Source organism: Manis javanica, chromosome 15 (assembly GCF_040802235.1).
Source record: "Manis javanica isolate MJ-LG chromosome 15, MJ_LKY, whole genome shotgun sequence".
Taxonomy (NCBI): domain Eukaryota; kingdom Metazoa; phylum Chordata; class Mammalia; order Pholidota; family Manidae; genus Manis; species Manis javanica.
The window spans coordinates 15996597-16015846 of NC_133170.1; the positions used below are offsets into that span (position 1 = coordinate 15996597).

At 36.5% G+C, this 19250-nt stretch overlaps 1 protein-coding gene across 7 annotated transcripts in view; it reads right to left on the reverse strand.

The window, feature by feature from the left end:
• Positions 1-3234: 3234 nt before the first annotated feature.
• The window catches only part of PIK3C2G (phosphatidylinositol-4-phosphate 3-kinase catalytic subunit type 2 gamma), a 319871-nt gene continuing 303855 nt past the window's right edge, over positions 3235-19250 (reverse strand). For 6 of the 7 annotated variants that reach the window (XM_073223866.1, XM_073223865.1, XM_073223870.1 and 3 more), the window contains 2 exons: positions 11616-11741; positions 3236-4303 (listed from right to left, as the gene is read on the reverse strand). In XM_073223866.1, coding sequence (XP_073079967.1) covers positions 4151-4303; positions 11616-11741 — 279 coding nt within the window. In that variant the 3' untranslated portion in view covers positions 3236-4150. Of the gene's footprint in view, positions 4304-11615; positions 11742-19250 lie in introns of all 7 variants that reach the window. The other variant, XM_073223871.1, reaches the window with a different exon arrangement.

Consider the following 19250-nt stretch of genomic DNA (forward strand, 5'->3'; position numbering starts at 1 on the left):
ATACAGATATAAAAAAGCTAAAGGAGCTTTAAAACAAATGACTGAGAGTTAAAATTAGGGACTTTGCTTTTCTTGTTCACTGGTGTGTCATTCAATCATTTTTTAGGCATTCATTCATAAATACTTACTAAGCATCAGCCACGTACCAGATATTTGTGGGCTGGAATGGGAAAACAAATGAAGACCCAGTATATTACTCAGCTGGGGCTGCCGTAACAAAGGACCACAAACCGAGTGCCTTGAACAACAGACTTTTTGCCTCACAATTCTGGAGACCGGAGGTTTGAAATTAAGGGGTCGGCAGAGTTGGTTCTTTCTGACGATCTGTTTCATGCCTGCTTCCCAGCTTTGGGTCATTGCTGGCAGTGTTTAGTGCCCCTTGGCTTGTAGATGCATCACCCCCATCTCCATCTTCACGGTCATACGGCATTCTCTCTGTGTGCAGGTCTGTGTTCAAATTTTCCCCTTTAATAAGGGAACTGCTCATACTGGATAAGAGGTGTACCTTACTCTCATGTGATCTGATCTTAAGTAATGATACCTGCAGTGACACTATTTCCAAATAAGGTCACATTCGTGTTACTGAGGGTTAGGACTTCAGGCATATGTATTTTAGGGTGGGCACAATTCAGTCCATAACACCTACATAATACCTGCCTAAATTTAAAGTTATAAATAAAGCTAAAAATTGTTAAATATAATATGCTTTGTTCTATCATGAAAAATACAGCTTCATGAACACCTGCAAGGACAGGTTTTAATTTAGGAAAGCTCTTGGACTTTCCTGTTGGCTTATGGTGGTCTGAAAAGGGCTGGCTCCTCTCCCGGTCCCCTTCTATGCCCTGCTTTTCCTTCCTGCCCCTGGCTTCCTCCCGCACTGCAGGTAGGCTCATGCACATCTGTGGACACTCCAGGTGCCACATTCAAGCTGCATCACGTATCCCACAAGCAGCCTCCTCTTGGTCATCCCTGCAGTCCAGGCCTTGCTCACAACAGTGGTTCAGTCTGGCTTCAGCTGAATGGGCCTTTAGGCCTGCAAGCACTGTTCTGGAATTCTGGAATCCCAGGTACTTCGACGTGTTCTAGAATGAGGATTTCGGGTGTGGCTAAGAGTCACAGCTGGAGGAGGCAGGATTCTCTATGGTCAGGGTACCAGGACAAGGACAATTCTTGCCTGGATCTAAAGCTGTGAACACAGCTTCTTGGTAGTCTTGGGGTTTGTTTTCCAGTGAAATGAGACAAAACATATATAGTAAGCAAAATAAATAAATTGTATAAAATGTTCAAAGGTGATAAGTACATAAGAAAAAAAGTAGAGCATTGTTGGGAGGATCTGATGTGTATCTGGAGATAGGGCAGGTCACACAGCATCACAGGGTGGTGAGGATAGAGATGAAAACATTTGATCAAGATTTGAAAGAGGTGAGAGAGTCAGGTAAGTGGAATATGGCACAAAAGCACCTTTTGGCAAGAAGGAGCTGTGTGATAAATATTCCAGGGAGGAAGCATGCCTGGGGTGCTCAGGGGGCAGAAAGGAGGCCAGTGTTGTTTAGTGTTATGAGCATAGGGTGATGTAATGAGAGTTAAAATGCATAATAGACATAGCTGATGGGAGGCCAGATCACACAGGGCCTTTTAGGTTATTTTAAAGGTTTGGGCTCTTACTTTGAGATTAGAAGTCCCTGAAGTATATTGATCTGAATGACATGCTCACTGCAGTTGCTGTATTGAGAATAGATGATAAGGGGGGCGGGCAGGGTAAGCATAGAACATGGAGACTGTTTAGAACAAGGAGATTACAGTAATTGGTGACAAAGATGACAGTAGTACCTTGAACCAGAGAGGCAGCAGATGGAGAGAGGTAAATGACTGGATTTGGGGTTTGTTTTGAAGGTAGAGCCAACTGGAGTTTCTCATGGACTGAATCACATTCAGAGAAAGAGAGAGGGGACTTGTATCAAGGATAACTTCAAATATGTTGCCCTTTAAAACAGGTTTTGGGAGAAAGATCAGAATCTAGTTTTGGAAATCCTGAGTATGAGATATTCAAGGGGGATACTGAATAAGCAATTGGACGCAGAATTCCAGAATTTGGGAGCATTCTGGTCTAGAGTTATAATACTAGGAATCACCAGCATACAGATGATACTTAAAGCCATGAGATGGACGAGATCATTAGGGGGTAAGGCTGACAGAGCAGAGGGCCCAGGAGTGAGGCCCAGGACACTACAGCGCTGGAGGCTGCAGAGAAGAGGGTGCTCCTGCATGGAAGACTGAGAAGGAGGGACCATGGCCACACGAGAGAAGCACAAGAGGGGCTGGGTGCCCTGGAAACCGAGTGAAGAATGAGTGTTGAAGAAGATAGAGTGTCAAACACTGCTGGTAGGCAAGGTTGGATTAGGACTGAAAATTGGCCTTTGGATTTAGCTAAGTGGAGGTCCCTCAGGACCTTGACAAAAGCAGTCTTGTTGAAGTGTTGGGGGTAAACATGTCCTTGGAATGGGCCTGAGAGAAGATGTGAGAAAAGAAACTGGAGACGTAGTAAAGACAACAATTTTGAAGCCTTTTGCTGCCAAGAGGAGTAGGGAAGTGGGTCAGTATTCAGAAGGGGAAGTGGGGTGCTGAGGAGAATTTTATAGTGGTTATAACATCATGTAACCATGTAGCATCATGGCTGTATGCTGAAGAGAATTATCCAATAGAATATCAAGAAATGATACTTTTGAATAGAAGAGAATTCCAGTAATGTCTGTAAATAGGTAAGAAGGCCTGGGATCAAATGTGCATTGAAAGATTGGTTTTCAGTGGGAGAAGGGATAGTTCTTCTGTGGAAATAAGTAGGAACGTGGAATATGGAATTTGCTAGGTGGGTAGATTGATAGCAGGATCTGTGCAGGTCTTTTGATTCCAATTTCTAGATGAAATAGGAAACAAAGTCATCAGCTGGGGGGGAGAATTAGGGTAGGAAGAGCTGGGGTTTTGACAGAGCCAAGGGTGTGTAATCATTGTGTAGCAGAAAAACAGGCCTGGAACTTACAGAACAATAATAGCCCAGCAGCATTACTGGCCCACTTGATTTGTGTGATCATGTATTTTAAGTGAGATCACATTAGCCCATACCAGGCACTCAAATGCTTTCAATGAATAAATGTACAGTCTTTTATATGTTTCCATGGTTAAGTAGATGGTCGTATAAAAAAACTTGTTATGTTTTTTATTCATATACAGCAAAACATTGAATAAAGCAAGGTTACAAATTTTTTTAAAGTAGTTTAAATGGCATGGATTTTTAAAAATATCCTGTTTGATTCTCTTAAGGATTGTAGCAGTGCTGGAACTTGTAGTTACTTTGCAGGTGAAATTCTGTGGGACTGTTTATTCAGGTCATGGTGAATGTGAAAGTACATTCAGAAGTAAGGAACATTCTTCATGTACAGAGAGAAGAGGTTTGGCTCAGAGGGGAGAATTCCAGAGTTTGAGATGTTAGAGTTAGGTGATAATGAAGTTTAAAATGTGATCATGTCTCTGGTTGGGTGAAATCCAGTGATAATAAATCGGTATTGAGAGTGTGAAAAACTACAAAGAAGTTTCTTCAGAAAACTGGATTTAAGGATTTCAGGCATTTATACTTTGTTTTTCTCATAGAGAATAAGATAGCAATGTGTTGGAGCTTACCAATACTCCCAATAAATAGGATTATAAGTGAGCCTATAGGCATATATATGTAATTCAAATTTTAAAAATCTGTTACAGAGATACTTAGGTCTTGAATTAGATGATGAGATGGCTTTGCTTATTTTTCTTAGAATATGCATTAAAATAATGGTTTTTACTGTAGGTACAGAATTAAAACAAAATTTGAGCATGTTTGATTTAAAAGATGAATTCAAATTAAAAGCCCTTTTATTTTACATTCTAAATTTTACACAATCATTCAGTGCTCTATTTATGGAGAAGAGATTCTAAGAAAGTAAAATACAGATAGAAAATAAGTAGCTATAGAAGACTGATCCAGATTTCTTTTCCTTGTGTCCTTAGTACACTATGCTACCTTTGACAACAAAAATGTCCTGCTCTGGTGATAGAGAGCCCCAGAAGTGAAAAAAATATATAAGTAGTTAATGAATAATGCACATGTTCATTACAATGGTCAAATTATACTGTTTCCTAGTGGATACCATTTCTCTTCATTGAGTGGGACACTACAGAGTTGGATGTTAATTGCTCCCACAAAAGTGGTTTTGCTCTTCACAACAAGCATTAAAACACGTCCCTGAAGCTCTGTGACTTCATCATATACCACCTGAAAAGGGAGAAAATAACAAAAACATAAAATTGATATGCTTTCATGCATCTTTGAAAAAACATTGCTTTTAATAAAAAATAGCTGCTAATATCTTGTTGCTTGTATTGGATAGGTTAATGTTAGAATCTTTTCTTTCTAATTCTAGTTCTGGAAAACTCAAGATTCTTCTAACATAATGGACTTTAATGACAGGATATCTCTCTTAGAAGTTTAGAATATACTCTGATTCCATTAATAATTGTCCATCCAAAATTTAATAAGACTGTAAATTATATTCTCTAGGAAGGAATTTAAATGCCCACCACCTTTTAACTCTCCTTGTATTTGTTTGGTGACATGGGAACTTAAACACTATCTTTCTTTGTTGAAGGCTAATGAGGAAAGTGGAACAATCCCCATGATTTCCTTATGTTAATTTAAGGCAGTACAACAAAATTTCCTTCTACATATGAAGAAATCACTCTATGGTTATTTTATTTAAAATTGCTTAATTCTTAATTATGAAAATACATGCTCATTAATTAAGATATGGATGAAACAAAAAAGAACAAGAAAGAAAGCAAAAATCTATATTTCTACCACTGGGAGATAATTATAGTTAACATTTTGATGTTCCTTTTGTTTTCTATATATAATCACTTTTTAAGAATCTGAGCTGTAATTATGCTGTATGTATAATTTTGTGTCTTGCTCTTTTTCACTTACTAGCCATGTTACTCTTTTTTAAAAAGGGATCTGTTCAGTTAAGTTTTATAGTATCCAGGAAGTAAGTCACAGGCATTACCACCAGATGCCTGCAGTGTTAAAGAAACTTTAGGTGTAGAACTATCAAGAAATTAGTTATCCATCATGAAAAGAGGGGAGAGCTGTGCATAAATGTAACATGGTTGCCAGGAAACTCCTTGGAACACATTTAGAAAAGGAGTTTTGTACGCTGCTACAAACTTGCTTGCTTTTTATAGCCAAGTGACAAGGTGGAAAGAAGCATTCTCTGTATGTGCAGAAAAGAAACAAACAACCTGAGAGGGAAACCATTTGAAGTGATTCTGTGTGTATGGATGTGCTTTCTGATCCCCTGCATTGCATTCACCTACCATTTATGAGCCTATTATCAATGAAATTCCTTTGAAGATCAATCTGTTGGCTGCGCTGAACAATGATTTACTTATCAAGTAAATTATAATTCTATCAAGAGATGCTAGATGCCATATGTTAATCTAGCCTGCCCCAGTTCACCTGACAGCTCCTGGCTATCTGCTTTCCTAGAATCCCACTCCCATTCCAAGCAGGAGATTATCTTCTAAGTTTCTTAGTACTGCTTATTCCAATTATTCTATTTCACTTCTTGAGTTTTCCCGGGGTAGGAAAGGGTTTTAAGGGCTGCCTTAAAAATCTCAAAACCTTATCAAGATAATTCGTTTTCTTTAACACAGCAAGATGTCTGACTCTGTGGACTCTGAACCACTCACTCCTCCGGGATGTCTTTTCAGGACTGCAGAGAAAGCGCATTTTCCTTCCCTCTTCAGTGACTATTTTGAACTCTGAACTATCCCTCATTTTCTTCCCCCAACACTTTCAGCAGATGAATTCATCTATTTTAGAGAAAATAGATGAAGGGGCTCAAAGTTAATATACATGAAGTAGAAAAATGGAAAACGTCTTTGAAGAAGTCTATCTTAAGAACTCTGTGAATTATATAAATAAGCTCTAAAAATTTAAATTCCTAAGAAACATATCAATAATTTATATTTACATGAATCTGTTCTCAACTGTTTTCTCATTTGCATAATGGTGATAATAATATTTATCTTTTATCATTATGGGGAAGAACAAATGAGAAAATGAATATAAGCCTTACTACACAGCCTGGCACATATTAAATACTAATAAATTATAGCTGAAAAAGATTCACCAAAAACACACAAAAAAACAGCTATTTCTTGCATTAGCTGACTGGAGAAAACATTTCTAGACAGAATTGAATCTCTCAGGTATTTAGCAAGCTGAAATTCTCAAGAAATAACTTCAGGAATTAACTACCTTTCTGATTAAAACATTTGAACTCCAAAGTTTATAATACTTTAAAGAATTTTTTTTCCTGTGCTTCATTATTTTCTTAGAGGCGATGGAAGTTTTATAAACATGTAATCATTGCACATCACAGATGATACATATATCTATTTTAATTGCTTTACTGCATCCATATCATTGTTAAAACAATAAGCACTCCTTTTTATTGTGCAATGAATAATCAGTGGGTTATGCTAGAGAACGCTATGTTCTCTGAGACTTTTTCACTAAATGATTTAATATGTGTTCTGCCTTCACAGAAAGACAGCCAAAAAGGCACAACTCTTTTAATTCCATTTAGTAATGCTTTTTACCCATAGACCTGAGCCAGGTCTTCATGGCCTTCTGACAAATACTGAATTTGTAGGCTTGAAATTATTACATCATTGCTCTGGGTAGTTGATACCTATTAACTTAGAATCAAGCACTCACTACATGTTATTTGAAACAGGTAAATAATTCTAAGGTGTATTTTAATGACCGCAGTGGGAGAACAATCGTACGGAAACAGAAATGTGTCCAGTGTTGGTGGGAAGTGGATGCAGGACAAGGAGAGAGAGAGTTTAAAGCAAGTGTGAACAGGAACCCTGTAAATGGAGAGGAGAGATAACTGTTGTTTAGGGGGTTAATACAGGCTTTGGAATCAAGCAGTTCTGGACTTGAAATTTAGTTCCATGACCCAGGTCAAAATGTTTGACCTCAGGGCCTCAATGTCTTCATTTACAAACAGAATTTACATCATCTCATGAGATCAAATGAGAGGATGATTCAGAACACAATAGCTATTGCCTACACAATAGCTATACCATGTACCTAGCTCTGTTCCAGATAATCACACACACTCTGCAGGATACATAAGACATATAGAATGTTCCTGTTCTGTCCTAATTTCCCCTCTACACATTATAATCGGATAATATCTCAGAAAGGAATACAATGGACGAAATACATTGACTATAACAATATAATTTTGTTATAAGATAAAAATCAGTATTTCTACTGAATCTTTTAAAAAATGATGGCTTTTAACCAGATGACAAAGGTAGTGGAATGGAAGGAGCAACGGCACGGGAACCAGAATCCCAGCTGCTCTTCCTGAAGGCTGGGGGGCAGTTTGGGAGCCCTCTGGCTGCCAGCCAGCCGCACCTCGAGCCCGTCATCTCTACTACAGGGGTGCGGACATGCCAGGGATGTTCAGGGACACTGCTGGCCAAGCCTGCGGAGAACCTCTCTGGGAAGTGTCAAGCAGACAAGCTCGGCCCTGGATCAAAGCTTTGATATCTGAGGGCAGATACCAAAAGGGCACTTGGCGGTGTTCATGACCCAGCCTTTCTCAGGAGAGACAGGATTATGAATAAAAATGGAAGAACTAGTTTCATAAAAAGCTTTGGAAGACATTAGCGATGCAATGTAATATCTATCCCCTTTGTATTCCTCTAAAAGATTTATATATAAAGGGGAGCAAGGTCATTCTCTCCCACTTCTCAGAACATTGCACGGCTTTGTCAGTTTGAGGGATCCCAGCCGCGCTTACTGGCTGAGGTGGCGGTGCTCCCGAAGCAAAGCAGGAAAGAGCTTAGAAACAAGACAGATGCCATGTGACGCTTACTTACTGGGCTCCCTAGGAAGGAGCTTATAAGGTGTTGGTGAGGATGCACAGAAATAACTGAAGGCTTTGGCACAGAGATAGGGACCTACATCACAGCTGAGGGCAAGACAAAGTAAAACCAGAGTTAAAACTGGTGTATTTTTTTTTTGCATTTCTTATAAATGAAGATTCTTGTTAATGATACAGAGAGAGCATAATGGGAGAAAAAATAAAATATTGTATTTTTTCTCTCATGGTGTTTAAACAGACGCCAAAGGTAGTGGAATTTCTAAAATCAGTCAGTTTCCCTATCATGCTTACCTATATGATAGTTGTTATTATTAAAATAGCAGCTTATCCACATTACTAACTTGCATTTATGCTAACTTGAGTTATGTATAAATTGGAGTTTGCTATGGACAGACTATAAACTATTGTTTTTGAAACAGTTTTAAATGTATTTGAAGTGTGAACAACTGGTGCCCAATCTGATGGAGAAAATATTGGAATGATTTCTAAGCAAGGGGCCAAGAATGTGTGGGAGCCCAGAATTATTGAAAATCATCAGAAAATTGATGAATACAAGAATTATAGAATAGTTTCCATGCATGTTGTATGTACTCTAGTTTTAAATAATACCTAAGACATTTTCTTCATATTCAAGAAGTCTTTAATATACTAGAATTAAAAAACATGTAGGACTAAGTATAAGATGGTAAGTGGGGTACAAGGGTCCAGGAGGAGAGAATGGTTCAGAGTCTGCATGTGAGGCAAGCCTCAGAGTTGGCAGAGAAGGGCAGGAGGGGTGAGTGGCTGCATAAGCTCCATCACAGAGATCCCAGGGACTATTCAGGGAAGGACAAGCTGTCTGATGTGACTCGAGACTACGACCAGGTATGGGGAGCACGCAAATATTCCTGACTTATTTTTGACAAAGGTGCAAAAGATATTTGATGGAGGAAGAATTGCCTTCTTAACAAATGGTGCCCAAGTACTCGGCATTCATAGGCAAAAGAAAAAAAAAAGAACCCCACCCTAAACCTCATATTTTATTTAAAAAAAAATTAACTCAAAATGAATAATGGACTTAAATATAAAATGAAAAGTTGAAAATATTTAGAGAAAATATAGGAAAAAATCTTTAGGACTCAGTGCTAGGTGATGAGTTCTTAGATATGACACCAAATATGCATTCTATAAAAGGAAAAATTGATAAATTGGCCCGCATCAAAGTTAAAAACTTTTACTCTGAAAAACCCTGAGAAGAGGATGAAAAGACAAGCTAAAGACTAGGAGAAAAGTTTTTCAAATCACATATCTGACAACGGACTAGTATACTTATAAAGAATACTCAAAACTCAGCAGTAAAAATGCAAAGTATGCAGTTAGAAAGTAGAGCAAAGACATGAAGAGAGATTTCACCAGAGGGCAAACAGCAAATGTGGGCAAACATGCAGAGAAACTGGCTCACTTGTACACAGCTGGTGGGAGAATATGGTACAGAAAAAAAGAGTATGGCAGTTTCAGAAATAACCCAGCTATCCTCTAACGGGTTAATGGTTAAGGAAACTGCATTACCTCCACACTAATCTCAAAATGGTTACCAACTCTATGATCCTCTTTATGTAGCATTTGAAATGACAAAATTATAGAGATGGAGAACAGATGAGTGGTTACCACGGGTGGAGGGGTGTTGCAGGGAGGAAAGTGCTTGTGGCTCTGATAGGGTAGCAGCAGGAATCCTCGCAGTGCAACTGTTCTGTACCTTGGCTGTGGTGGTGGTGACACAAATCTATACATGTGATATGAATGCATAGAACTAAACACACACATGCATACAGTAACAAGAACCCATGTAAAACTGGTGAAATCTGAATAGGGTCAGTGGATTTTATTAATGTCAATTTCCTGATTGTGATATTATCCTACAGTCATGGAAAATATTACCATTATGAGAAAGTGGTTGAATGGTATTTAAATTCCCTACTATTTCTTCCAACTGACTGTGAATCTACAGTTATCTAAGAATGAATTTTTCTTTATAAAGTATATGAGGATGATATTGTTCAAGAGATAACTCAGGAATATTACTGAGTCAAGTTTTGAGGGTTATGAATGCCATGTTTAGGATTTTGGACATTATCCAGTAGGCAGCAAGGAACCTTTGAAAAAAATTAAACAGGGACATAATAAATAATATGGCTAGTATTTGAAAGATGCCTTAGGTAGATGCTTTTGAAACACAAAAGCTAGGAGACAGATAGGAGGCTATCATAATAGTCAAAGTCACAAGGACCTCAAACAAAGATATCGTAATGGGATACAGGGGAGATGATGGATTTAAGAGGCAGGTGGCTGCACAACAACTGAGAAAACTTGGGGATTAGTTGGACATGTGAGAGAGATGGCAGTGTCATTAGAAGACATCTTTTGAGATGGCAAACAGATGAGGAGAGCCTGGCTTAAAACTGCCTAGGAGACATTCAAATATAGCTCTTCAGTAATCAGGCAGACATGCTGGTCAAAAGCTTAGGAGAGAAGCCAGGGCTTGAGTAATAAATTTGGGTGCAACCTACAGAGAGGTGATAATGAACATTTGTGGATATGTGAGACAATTTTGAGAGGCTGTATATATCAAGAGGATATGAGAGTAGATCATAGAATTCCAGAAAACAGTATTTTCAGAGGAAGAATGGCAATGAAGGAAAATGAGAAAGTGGATGGAGAAGATGGAAAGGAATTACATAAGGGTCGAACTCAAGAAGCAAAAGGGAGGTGTCAAAAATAAGGGTGCAGTCAGCAGGGCTGCTGTATGACTCTTCAGAACAGGAGAGTCTCAGGGCTCTTTGGATTGAGCAATTAGGACTTGAATAGAGCAGCGGTCAGTTAAGGTCAGCATCCATACAGCAAAGGCTAAAGGGTGAAAAGGAAGAGATGAAGTAACAGCAGGAAATGTGAGTTGATATTGCAGAAGTTTGGAGGCAACAGGGGAGAAAAAACATTGGCTGCCTAGGAAGCTGAGTTGAAGAGTTTGTTTTGTTTTGTTTTTTCAAGATTTCTGAGGATCCAGTGAATCAAACAGTTTTAAGAAAAAGGCAAGCTAGTAATATCTGGGCAAGGTACAGAGAATATGAGAAAGGATGGAATTAGGACAATAACCATAGGGTTTGCCTTAGAAATAATTAGGGGATTGGTTTGTCCAAAATATATAATACAAAGAAATTAGAGAGCTATGTATAACATAAATTAACTTTAATTTGCACTAGCTACTTGTTTATTTTTTTCAGTTTTGCAAAGGGGATTTCATGAAGCTTATTGTTATACACAGGTTAGACCTTAGGTAAGGAAAATAAGTAGGAGTAAGTCAAGGATAAAGGTAGTAGGTGAGACACATGCCAGATAGTCTTGCATTCTTGCTGGAGGTGAGCTGCAATTTGAAAATTGGTTCATAAGAGCTCTGAAAGCAGTATTTGTATTTTTCAGTCCCAAAGCATCTAGAACAGTGATCTGCACACAGTGGCTATTTTCAGAATTGTCTTCTCTTTATGGAATAATACTGCCAATTACTGCAAATTTTCTATGTTTGTTTGTTAAGTTGAAAAATGGTAAGAAAAACACAAAGCGACTGGACAAGGGATGAATCATACTTACAATTTCATTGTAAGTGGGGTCAGTACATTTTGGAACAGATTTTGTTTTCCTCCTACGAACTTCATTGGGATATGGTAAAAGATAAAATTCAACATGTGCAGTGGGCGCAGAGCCATCTGGGAGATGCTGCAAAGGAAAATGGTTATAAATATTAATGTGTGTTGCTCTCAAAGAAAACAAATACATAGCTACTAAATATCCATACCAAAGGCAGGATCAAAATTTATTACAGTCACTCTGTTGATCAGAAAATAAGAGATCAAAAGAAATACATCATTGCTCAAAAATAATCCCAAAGTACAATTTGAGCAAAATTGGCCATCTTAAATTAAGTGTTGTGTCAGAGAACTACATTTAAAAGCCCATTAAATATAATTTACTTTAGTTTTTTAAATATTAAAAACTAAATTTGCATTTTTGACAGAAATGGTCAAGAGATGAAAATAAGCCACAGGCAGAGACAGGAAATAAGTGCCTGGGGATACTGTACAGCACTTGGAAATAAAAAAAATTCAAGTTTAACACATAAAACAAGAGGTAGCATATTATTGGGTATGTATATGTAAATTATATAATATCACATTCTACAACAGAATTTAAAATATCAATTAGACATACAACTTTAATATACTTGCAAGATTTTTAAGATAATTAAAATAATTTATTATCTGAATTACCCTAAAATATATTGGATAGTGACTTTTAAATTGTGTTCTGTGGAGACCTCAAAGTTACCTACATCGCTGCTTGGTAGGTAGATCGATGGTACCAAACGGGTAGATCTCTGGTCCCTCTCTCCCCAGTTTGTCCTGACTACCCTCCTGCCTCCCCATTATGACTTCAGAACTTCCCTCCTTCTTTTTCACCTTTCCTTATAGTTTAATTTCATAATGCAACATTAAAAAAAATTGAAGTGTCATTGATATACAATCTTGTATTGGTTTCAAATGTACAGCACAGTTCAACAGTTGCCCGTATTTAATCCTCACCCCTCTAGTGCATGTACTATCTATCAACATAGAAAGATGTTACAGAATCATTGACTGTATTCTCCATACTGTACTACTGTCCCTGTGACCAGCTTATATCGTGACTGTGAATTATTGTGCCCATTTATCCCCTTCACCCTCCTTTCTCCACCCGCCCCAATCTCTCCCCCTTGGTAATCACTAGCCACTTCTTGGTGTCTGTGAGTCTACTGCTGTTTTGTTCCTTCTGTTTTGAGTTGTTTTTATATTCCACAAATAAATGAAATCATAGGGTTATTTGTCTTTCTCTGCCTGACTTATTTCACTGAGCATGATCTCCTCCAGATCCATCCCACAGTATAATATTTTAAGAATGAGTCCACTGTTTCACTGTTTCTACTGTTTTTGTGGAAAGCACCACACTTCAAAGAAATGGCTTCTGCCTCTGTGATCTTGACCAAATGGGCAGTAAATCATACTAAAACTCTGAATATCTAGTTTAATAAAGTGAGAAATGTTTGTATAATTTCCATTTAAAGAGGGTGATTTAAAAGTTAAAACTGAGGAAGTAAATACTCATTTCGTTGAATGCATTCTAACTATTAAAATGGCAATTTTCAACAAGTATATTCTAATGTTCTGAATCACTGTGACATTTACATGTGAATATTCAATGCCACCACCAATGTCATTTGATTTAATTTTGTATCTTTCTTTCATACTCCCAAAAAAGACATATTGGAAAGTAAAAAAATAATATATGTTATTATAGGACTAACTTTTATTCAGTTCTAATTTACATGGTAAAAATAATGTCATTAGGAAAATTTGGCTTTTTATTATTACTCACAAATTAGGTAAAATACATCTGGACACACACACCTCTATGACAAAATGCTAATGCTGTCAAAACTGCTGCTTTAGATGGAGTTCAAAGTATCCTGCTGTATCCCCACCTGAGACTCTTTCCCAGGAGGTAAAGCTCTGAAATGTATCAATGGCATAATGGAATCTTCAATGACACAGAAAGACATTGCTATTAATATTTGAGAGAGTGGAATTTTTTTGTGTGTGTATAAGAAGAATGAAGGGCTACCACACCTATAGCCACTGTATGCTCCAACTTAGTGGTTAGGAACATGGATCTAGAAATGGACTTTTATTTCAATCTGAGCCCGCCAAATTTGCTAGCTGTGTGGCTTTGGGCAGGTATATTATTTCCTTTTCAGTAGATCAATTTCCTAACCTGATAAATGAGGAAAAAAGTGATACCTATCTCATAGCATTTAAAAGATTAAATAAAATAAGATGTGTAATGTGAGTATAGTGCCTGAAATGGAATGACTCAATAAATGTTTGCTGCTATTTTTATTTTCAAGAAATTAAACATGAATATGCTATTTTCTGATACAGCTGATTGGACAAGATATCCCTAAGGAGCCATGATGTTTATCAGCAGGGTTTCTCAATCTTGGAACTGTTGACATTTGGAACCAGATAATCCTTTGTTACAGGAGCCTGTCCTGTGCACTGAGGATGCTTGAACGACCTCTCTACCTACCAGATTCCAGTAGTACTATCCTGCCAGTTGTAACAATCAAAAATGTGTCCAGACATTGCTAAATGCCACCTGGGGGACAAAACTGACCCCAGTTGAGAACCACCAATATAGATGACTCTCAAACAAGGTTCTCTAGTTCATCCTTAGGATTCCAGCCTAGTGATCTGTGAATATTTCCACTTGGATATCTTCTAGGCACCCTTATATAAACTCTGACCAAAATATACCTTCTACCCTTCCTTACCATTCCAGGGCGGATCTTATTACGTTGTTAAAATTCCATTAAATTATACTATTTCTTTTCTCTAGTTTCTCCATTGTAATTCATTTTCAAATCCAAGTATGTACCAAGATCAACATCTTCCCCTTTGCCCCAGTTTATCTGTCACTACAGATCTTTATTTCCTAACTTATTATACTGGATTTTAATTGCTTTTTTATGTCCCAATCTTCCCACTTCTTTCCCTCATTCATCCTGTTTGTCATTGTATTTGCCCTTCTTGTAAAGCTGCTTTGGTCACATCACTTTCCTTCTGAAAACATTCAAGGATTCCCCCATGCCTGAAGAACAAACTCCCAATCACGGAAGGGGAAAATTATTTTGTATGCAAGCCTTCACCAAGCATGTAGCAATGAAAGGTTTGGGCATCTGTTTCTGAGTTAGTGTCCTTGACAAGGTCGCTGAATATCCTGGAGTTTTTAGAATAATAGAACAGCACAGGTTTCAATTTAAATCAGAGGTGCATTACATCTGAGCACCAGGCACAGTCTGTCCATAGCAGCTTCAAGTGCAGAGATTGATTTCTTCAGTCTTTAGGAGAATCTTTTTTATCCCCCAAAGCAGATGTCTTATTAACATTATTTTTGTTTTCTTACTGACTGCATATTGTGTTCCTTAAAGATCTCAGCTAATTTATTAAATAAATCACTAGGCGTCTCCTCATCAATACTTTTCAACTTGCCCTTTGCCCTTATGCTTATGTGAATTAAATTTTAGTTAAAATGATTAAATAACCCCAACTTCTCTAAATGTCTTACCCTAGGATTTTTACTCTGGATGCATTCCAGACCTTCTCAAGGACTTAACACTTTGGCCTGAGGAGTCATAAGGCTTGGAGACAGAGAGTTCTCAGTCTGACGCTCAGTCTAAACAATCATTTCTCATGTCACCTGTGGTGGATTGAAGTCATGAAGTGCTACTTTACTCTAGAATTTTGGCTACTATTTTGACTGTGCTCAGAAGATAATGTGAAGTCTTCGAAACTTCATTTGTGTTTCTCATAATAACTCTGAATTCTATATATTCTACATTTTCTGTTAAATATTTATCACTTTCTATGTTTTTAAAATAGTTCTATATGTGTTGTCTTCCCAACGAGATAGGAAATTCCTTAATATCTTCATGTCTTGTTGTTGTGCACCTCCCCACACCCCACATTCCACTTGGGCTTTGCTCTCTCGGCTGCTCACAACCCTACTACCCGCGTCCACCCTCGCTTCCTTCTTCCTAAACTCTCAATATGTTTCAGAATCATCAATCAAAAATCTAAAATCCTCACTTGAGACTGGGCTTCTGTTTACTGTATCCTTTCCTTTCATAGTTATGCCTTCCTTTCATAGCATTTCTTTTTTTACAGAAATCCTGTATCTAACAGAGTGCTTGGCATATGGTGAATGCCAGACAGTTATCAGTGACTGAATGGCTATATATTCTTAGTGTCTAGCTCTTTGAAAGTACTTTCAGGCTATTTGCTGAATCATTTATAATGCAAAATAAAAGCAAGATGTCTCCCTAACTTCCTAAGATTTCATCTGAGTAGTTTCTCTGATCTATTGCAACATTTCTTACTGTATTACCAAGCAATAAAAAGTCCATTGCAAGGTAAAGTGGATGTATCTTGGGGTTTGTTTTCCAAGGTCTGCCCTAGGTGTTGACCCTAAACACTTAGCCTTTGAAGGCATCTCTCTGCTAGAGCCGATCTTCTCATGCACCTCATTGGGTTTTGTGGCTGATCAGGATTATTTGTGCAAAGGTCTGCTTTTTATGTTCAATATCTCAAAGCTCCACTTTTAAAACTTTGACTTTATCCCATCTCTCAGATCATATCAGACAATTAGATGCTACTGTTTAATCAAGTACATGATGTATTTTTAACATATAATATTTTTAAGGCACTACTGCATTTACAGTAGTTTTTAAAAATTATATTTCTTAAACTTATTAGACACTAAAAGGACTTTAATAACATTTGAGGAATCAAAAGATTTTTTTTTCTAATTTAAAAAGAGGTCCATTTAGTTGAAAGGATTAGAAATGGTGGCCTTAGGATATTCTCAGCATTCACTGTTGGAGAGACTTCATTCTAAATTCAAGAGTGAAATAGAGAGGATTCTTAGCTTGGTTATTATTTTAGATTATAAAAATTAAAATGCATATATGTATAGTAGTAAAACTTTTTTCACCATGTTAATTTCTAAACATACTGTTTTAGGTGCATGAATAGTTAAATATGCCAACTTTCTGCCTTCATTTCTTGCCCCAGATTGCATCCAGCATTTTAAGTGGCTTTCTCTGCTTTCATTGCTTTTATGGTCAATGAATGGAAGCATCTTGAAAACAGGTTCACTTATCAAAATGAAGAGAAAACGTAAGCAGTAGAATGTTAGTATAGAAACAAAAAACAATATAAAGTATTTAAAAGTAAAAAAACCCCTCACATTGTAGGGTATGCTAGCAATCCTTTAGTATTTTCATGAGTGTATGAGGGAGACACTTAGTTTTTATATATAATAATAACAACGGCTACAACATAATGAGTATTTGCTTTATTTAAAGCACTCTCTTAAAATAATCCTTAAGACAGTACTATTCTTTATTTTAGTGAAGAGATTTTCTATAAAATCTATGTTTTTAATCATTACACTATATTGACTATAACGAATGAAAAGGAAACTGTCAGATTGAAATTAAGAGCACTTCTAGATCAAGTTTTATCTGGAATGTGATGAAGATACATGGTTTAAAAATATCAGACACTTTGGAAACTACTGTAGATTAATTCAAAGCTAAATTGTATTTAATAGGTTATTATCTTTTGATGAATAATTTATAAGACTTTTCCATCAAGTTTTTTTTTTTTACTTAATGTTTCCAATCATAGGATAATATAGGCTTTGGTAGAAATCAACTGATGATGATTAAAATATGATAGGACTATCAAAACCTGAGGTCTATGCCAGAAACAAAACAACAGAATAAAGAAGTATTTTCCTCAATTATGTTCCTGCCAAATTGCAATTTCAAAACTCAGGCTAGCCATCACTAAATGGATCTCTTTATAAAATGACAATGTACAGTAAAAGTGCTTATATATTGTTTGTTGTATGTTTTAGGTAAAGAAATGGTGAAATGATCTTTCCAGTCTTTCTGTGTGTGTTAATTAATACAGAATGAGATGATTTCAAGTCCGTAGTAATTAAATTAGGACGAACTTCTGCTTCCTTTCATACCAAATTAAGCCAAATCAATAGGTGATTTATAATAACTTAAAAAAAATCAAACTATCATGTGTCTAGGATCTGTGAGAAAGCACAAAGAAGTGATTGAAATAAGCTTCTGCTTTCAAAAAAAAGAAACTCTTTGGCATCATCTTCTTACATATTAAAGTTTTTAATCTTCAACTTGATGTAGTTAACAACTACACAGAAGTCACAATCTAGTAGATGGAATTCCTTTTGTGACTTAATACATTCAAATTGAATTGCTTCTAAAAACCCAGAATGTTAATTAGAGCTCCAGACTGTCACTGAAATGTCTTGTGAAGTTTGGCAAGTTTTGCCATTTCTCAGTCTTAATAACAAGTAAAAAGAAATCTTTAAACCTCATTTATTTTTTACAATCAACTTAATAGCTAATGCTGAAGGTTGTTTATGAGTTAACTGGTAATTATTTTTTTTTTTAACAATTGCAGTGAACCTTTCTAAATGATTTCAAATCTCTTAACTTTTAGTCTCTATCCCCAAGTTATGAGAAAATTATATAAATAAGAGAGAGAGACTGTTAGTGGATTTTGAGGAATTGTGAATAGATGAAATACTGAAAGATTAGATTTATGATGTTGTTGACTGTATGAGAAGATTGACTGCAAAAAGAAGAGCCTCGTAATGCAGTTCTAGGCACAGTGGTACATAGAAAATATATTTCCTACAGATTTACAATCAGTAAATTTTCAGTACAATTAAAACTACACGATGAACCAAGATGATAAAAGCTTCAGGAGCTGACATAAGGCAATGAATATCAAAACAGGCAATTTCAGGTGTAAATAGGAATACAAAGGAGGATGGATAACTAGGAGGAAGAGCGACCTAGGAGCGTCAGAGAGCTGAGCCTGCAAGTTGAGTTTGATGTGGAAGGAAACCAGAAGTAGAAGTAAGACAGAGTCAGCTGCAGTGACTAACTGAATGAACCATCTAGAATACAATGCAAGTTTTGTACTGGGGAGGGTGGATATAAAAGGCAGGTTATAGCTGGATTGTATAATACCTTAAATGTTAGGCTGAGGTATTTGAAATCTATAGACTTGATTAAAAATTGCTTTTGATATGATGAAAATGGAAATTTTAGAATGTTTTATGCAGAATGGATTAGAGGAAGTAAAAAACAAGGAAAGGATATCATAGCAATCAATCAAAATAACCATAGATGAGTTAACAGAGAATATAGAATAGGATTTTTGACAATAATAAAAGTGACAGGAAACTAAAAGGATTGTTGATTATACAAAGAGATATTGGAATGAATTAAAATATAGAAAATAAATTATAGAGAAGTTTTGATCAAGAGTTATCTGAGGTTGATGTAAGAATTATTTTGAAATGAGTAGTTCAGGATGAGAGTTGGTTTTAGTGGAAAGTAGAGGGCTATAATTTAGAATTGTTGAATTTAAAGGAGGTGGCAAGATGTCACAGTATAAATGCCCATCAGGCAGTTGGAAATATGTAAACTGAGTTCAGAGAAATATTAAAAATAGAGCCATAAATTTAGGAGTAATTGACAAAATCTTTGACGTCTCAAGACTGAAGGATATTTCTTAGGAAATTTGT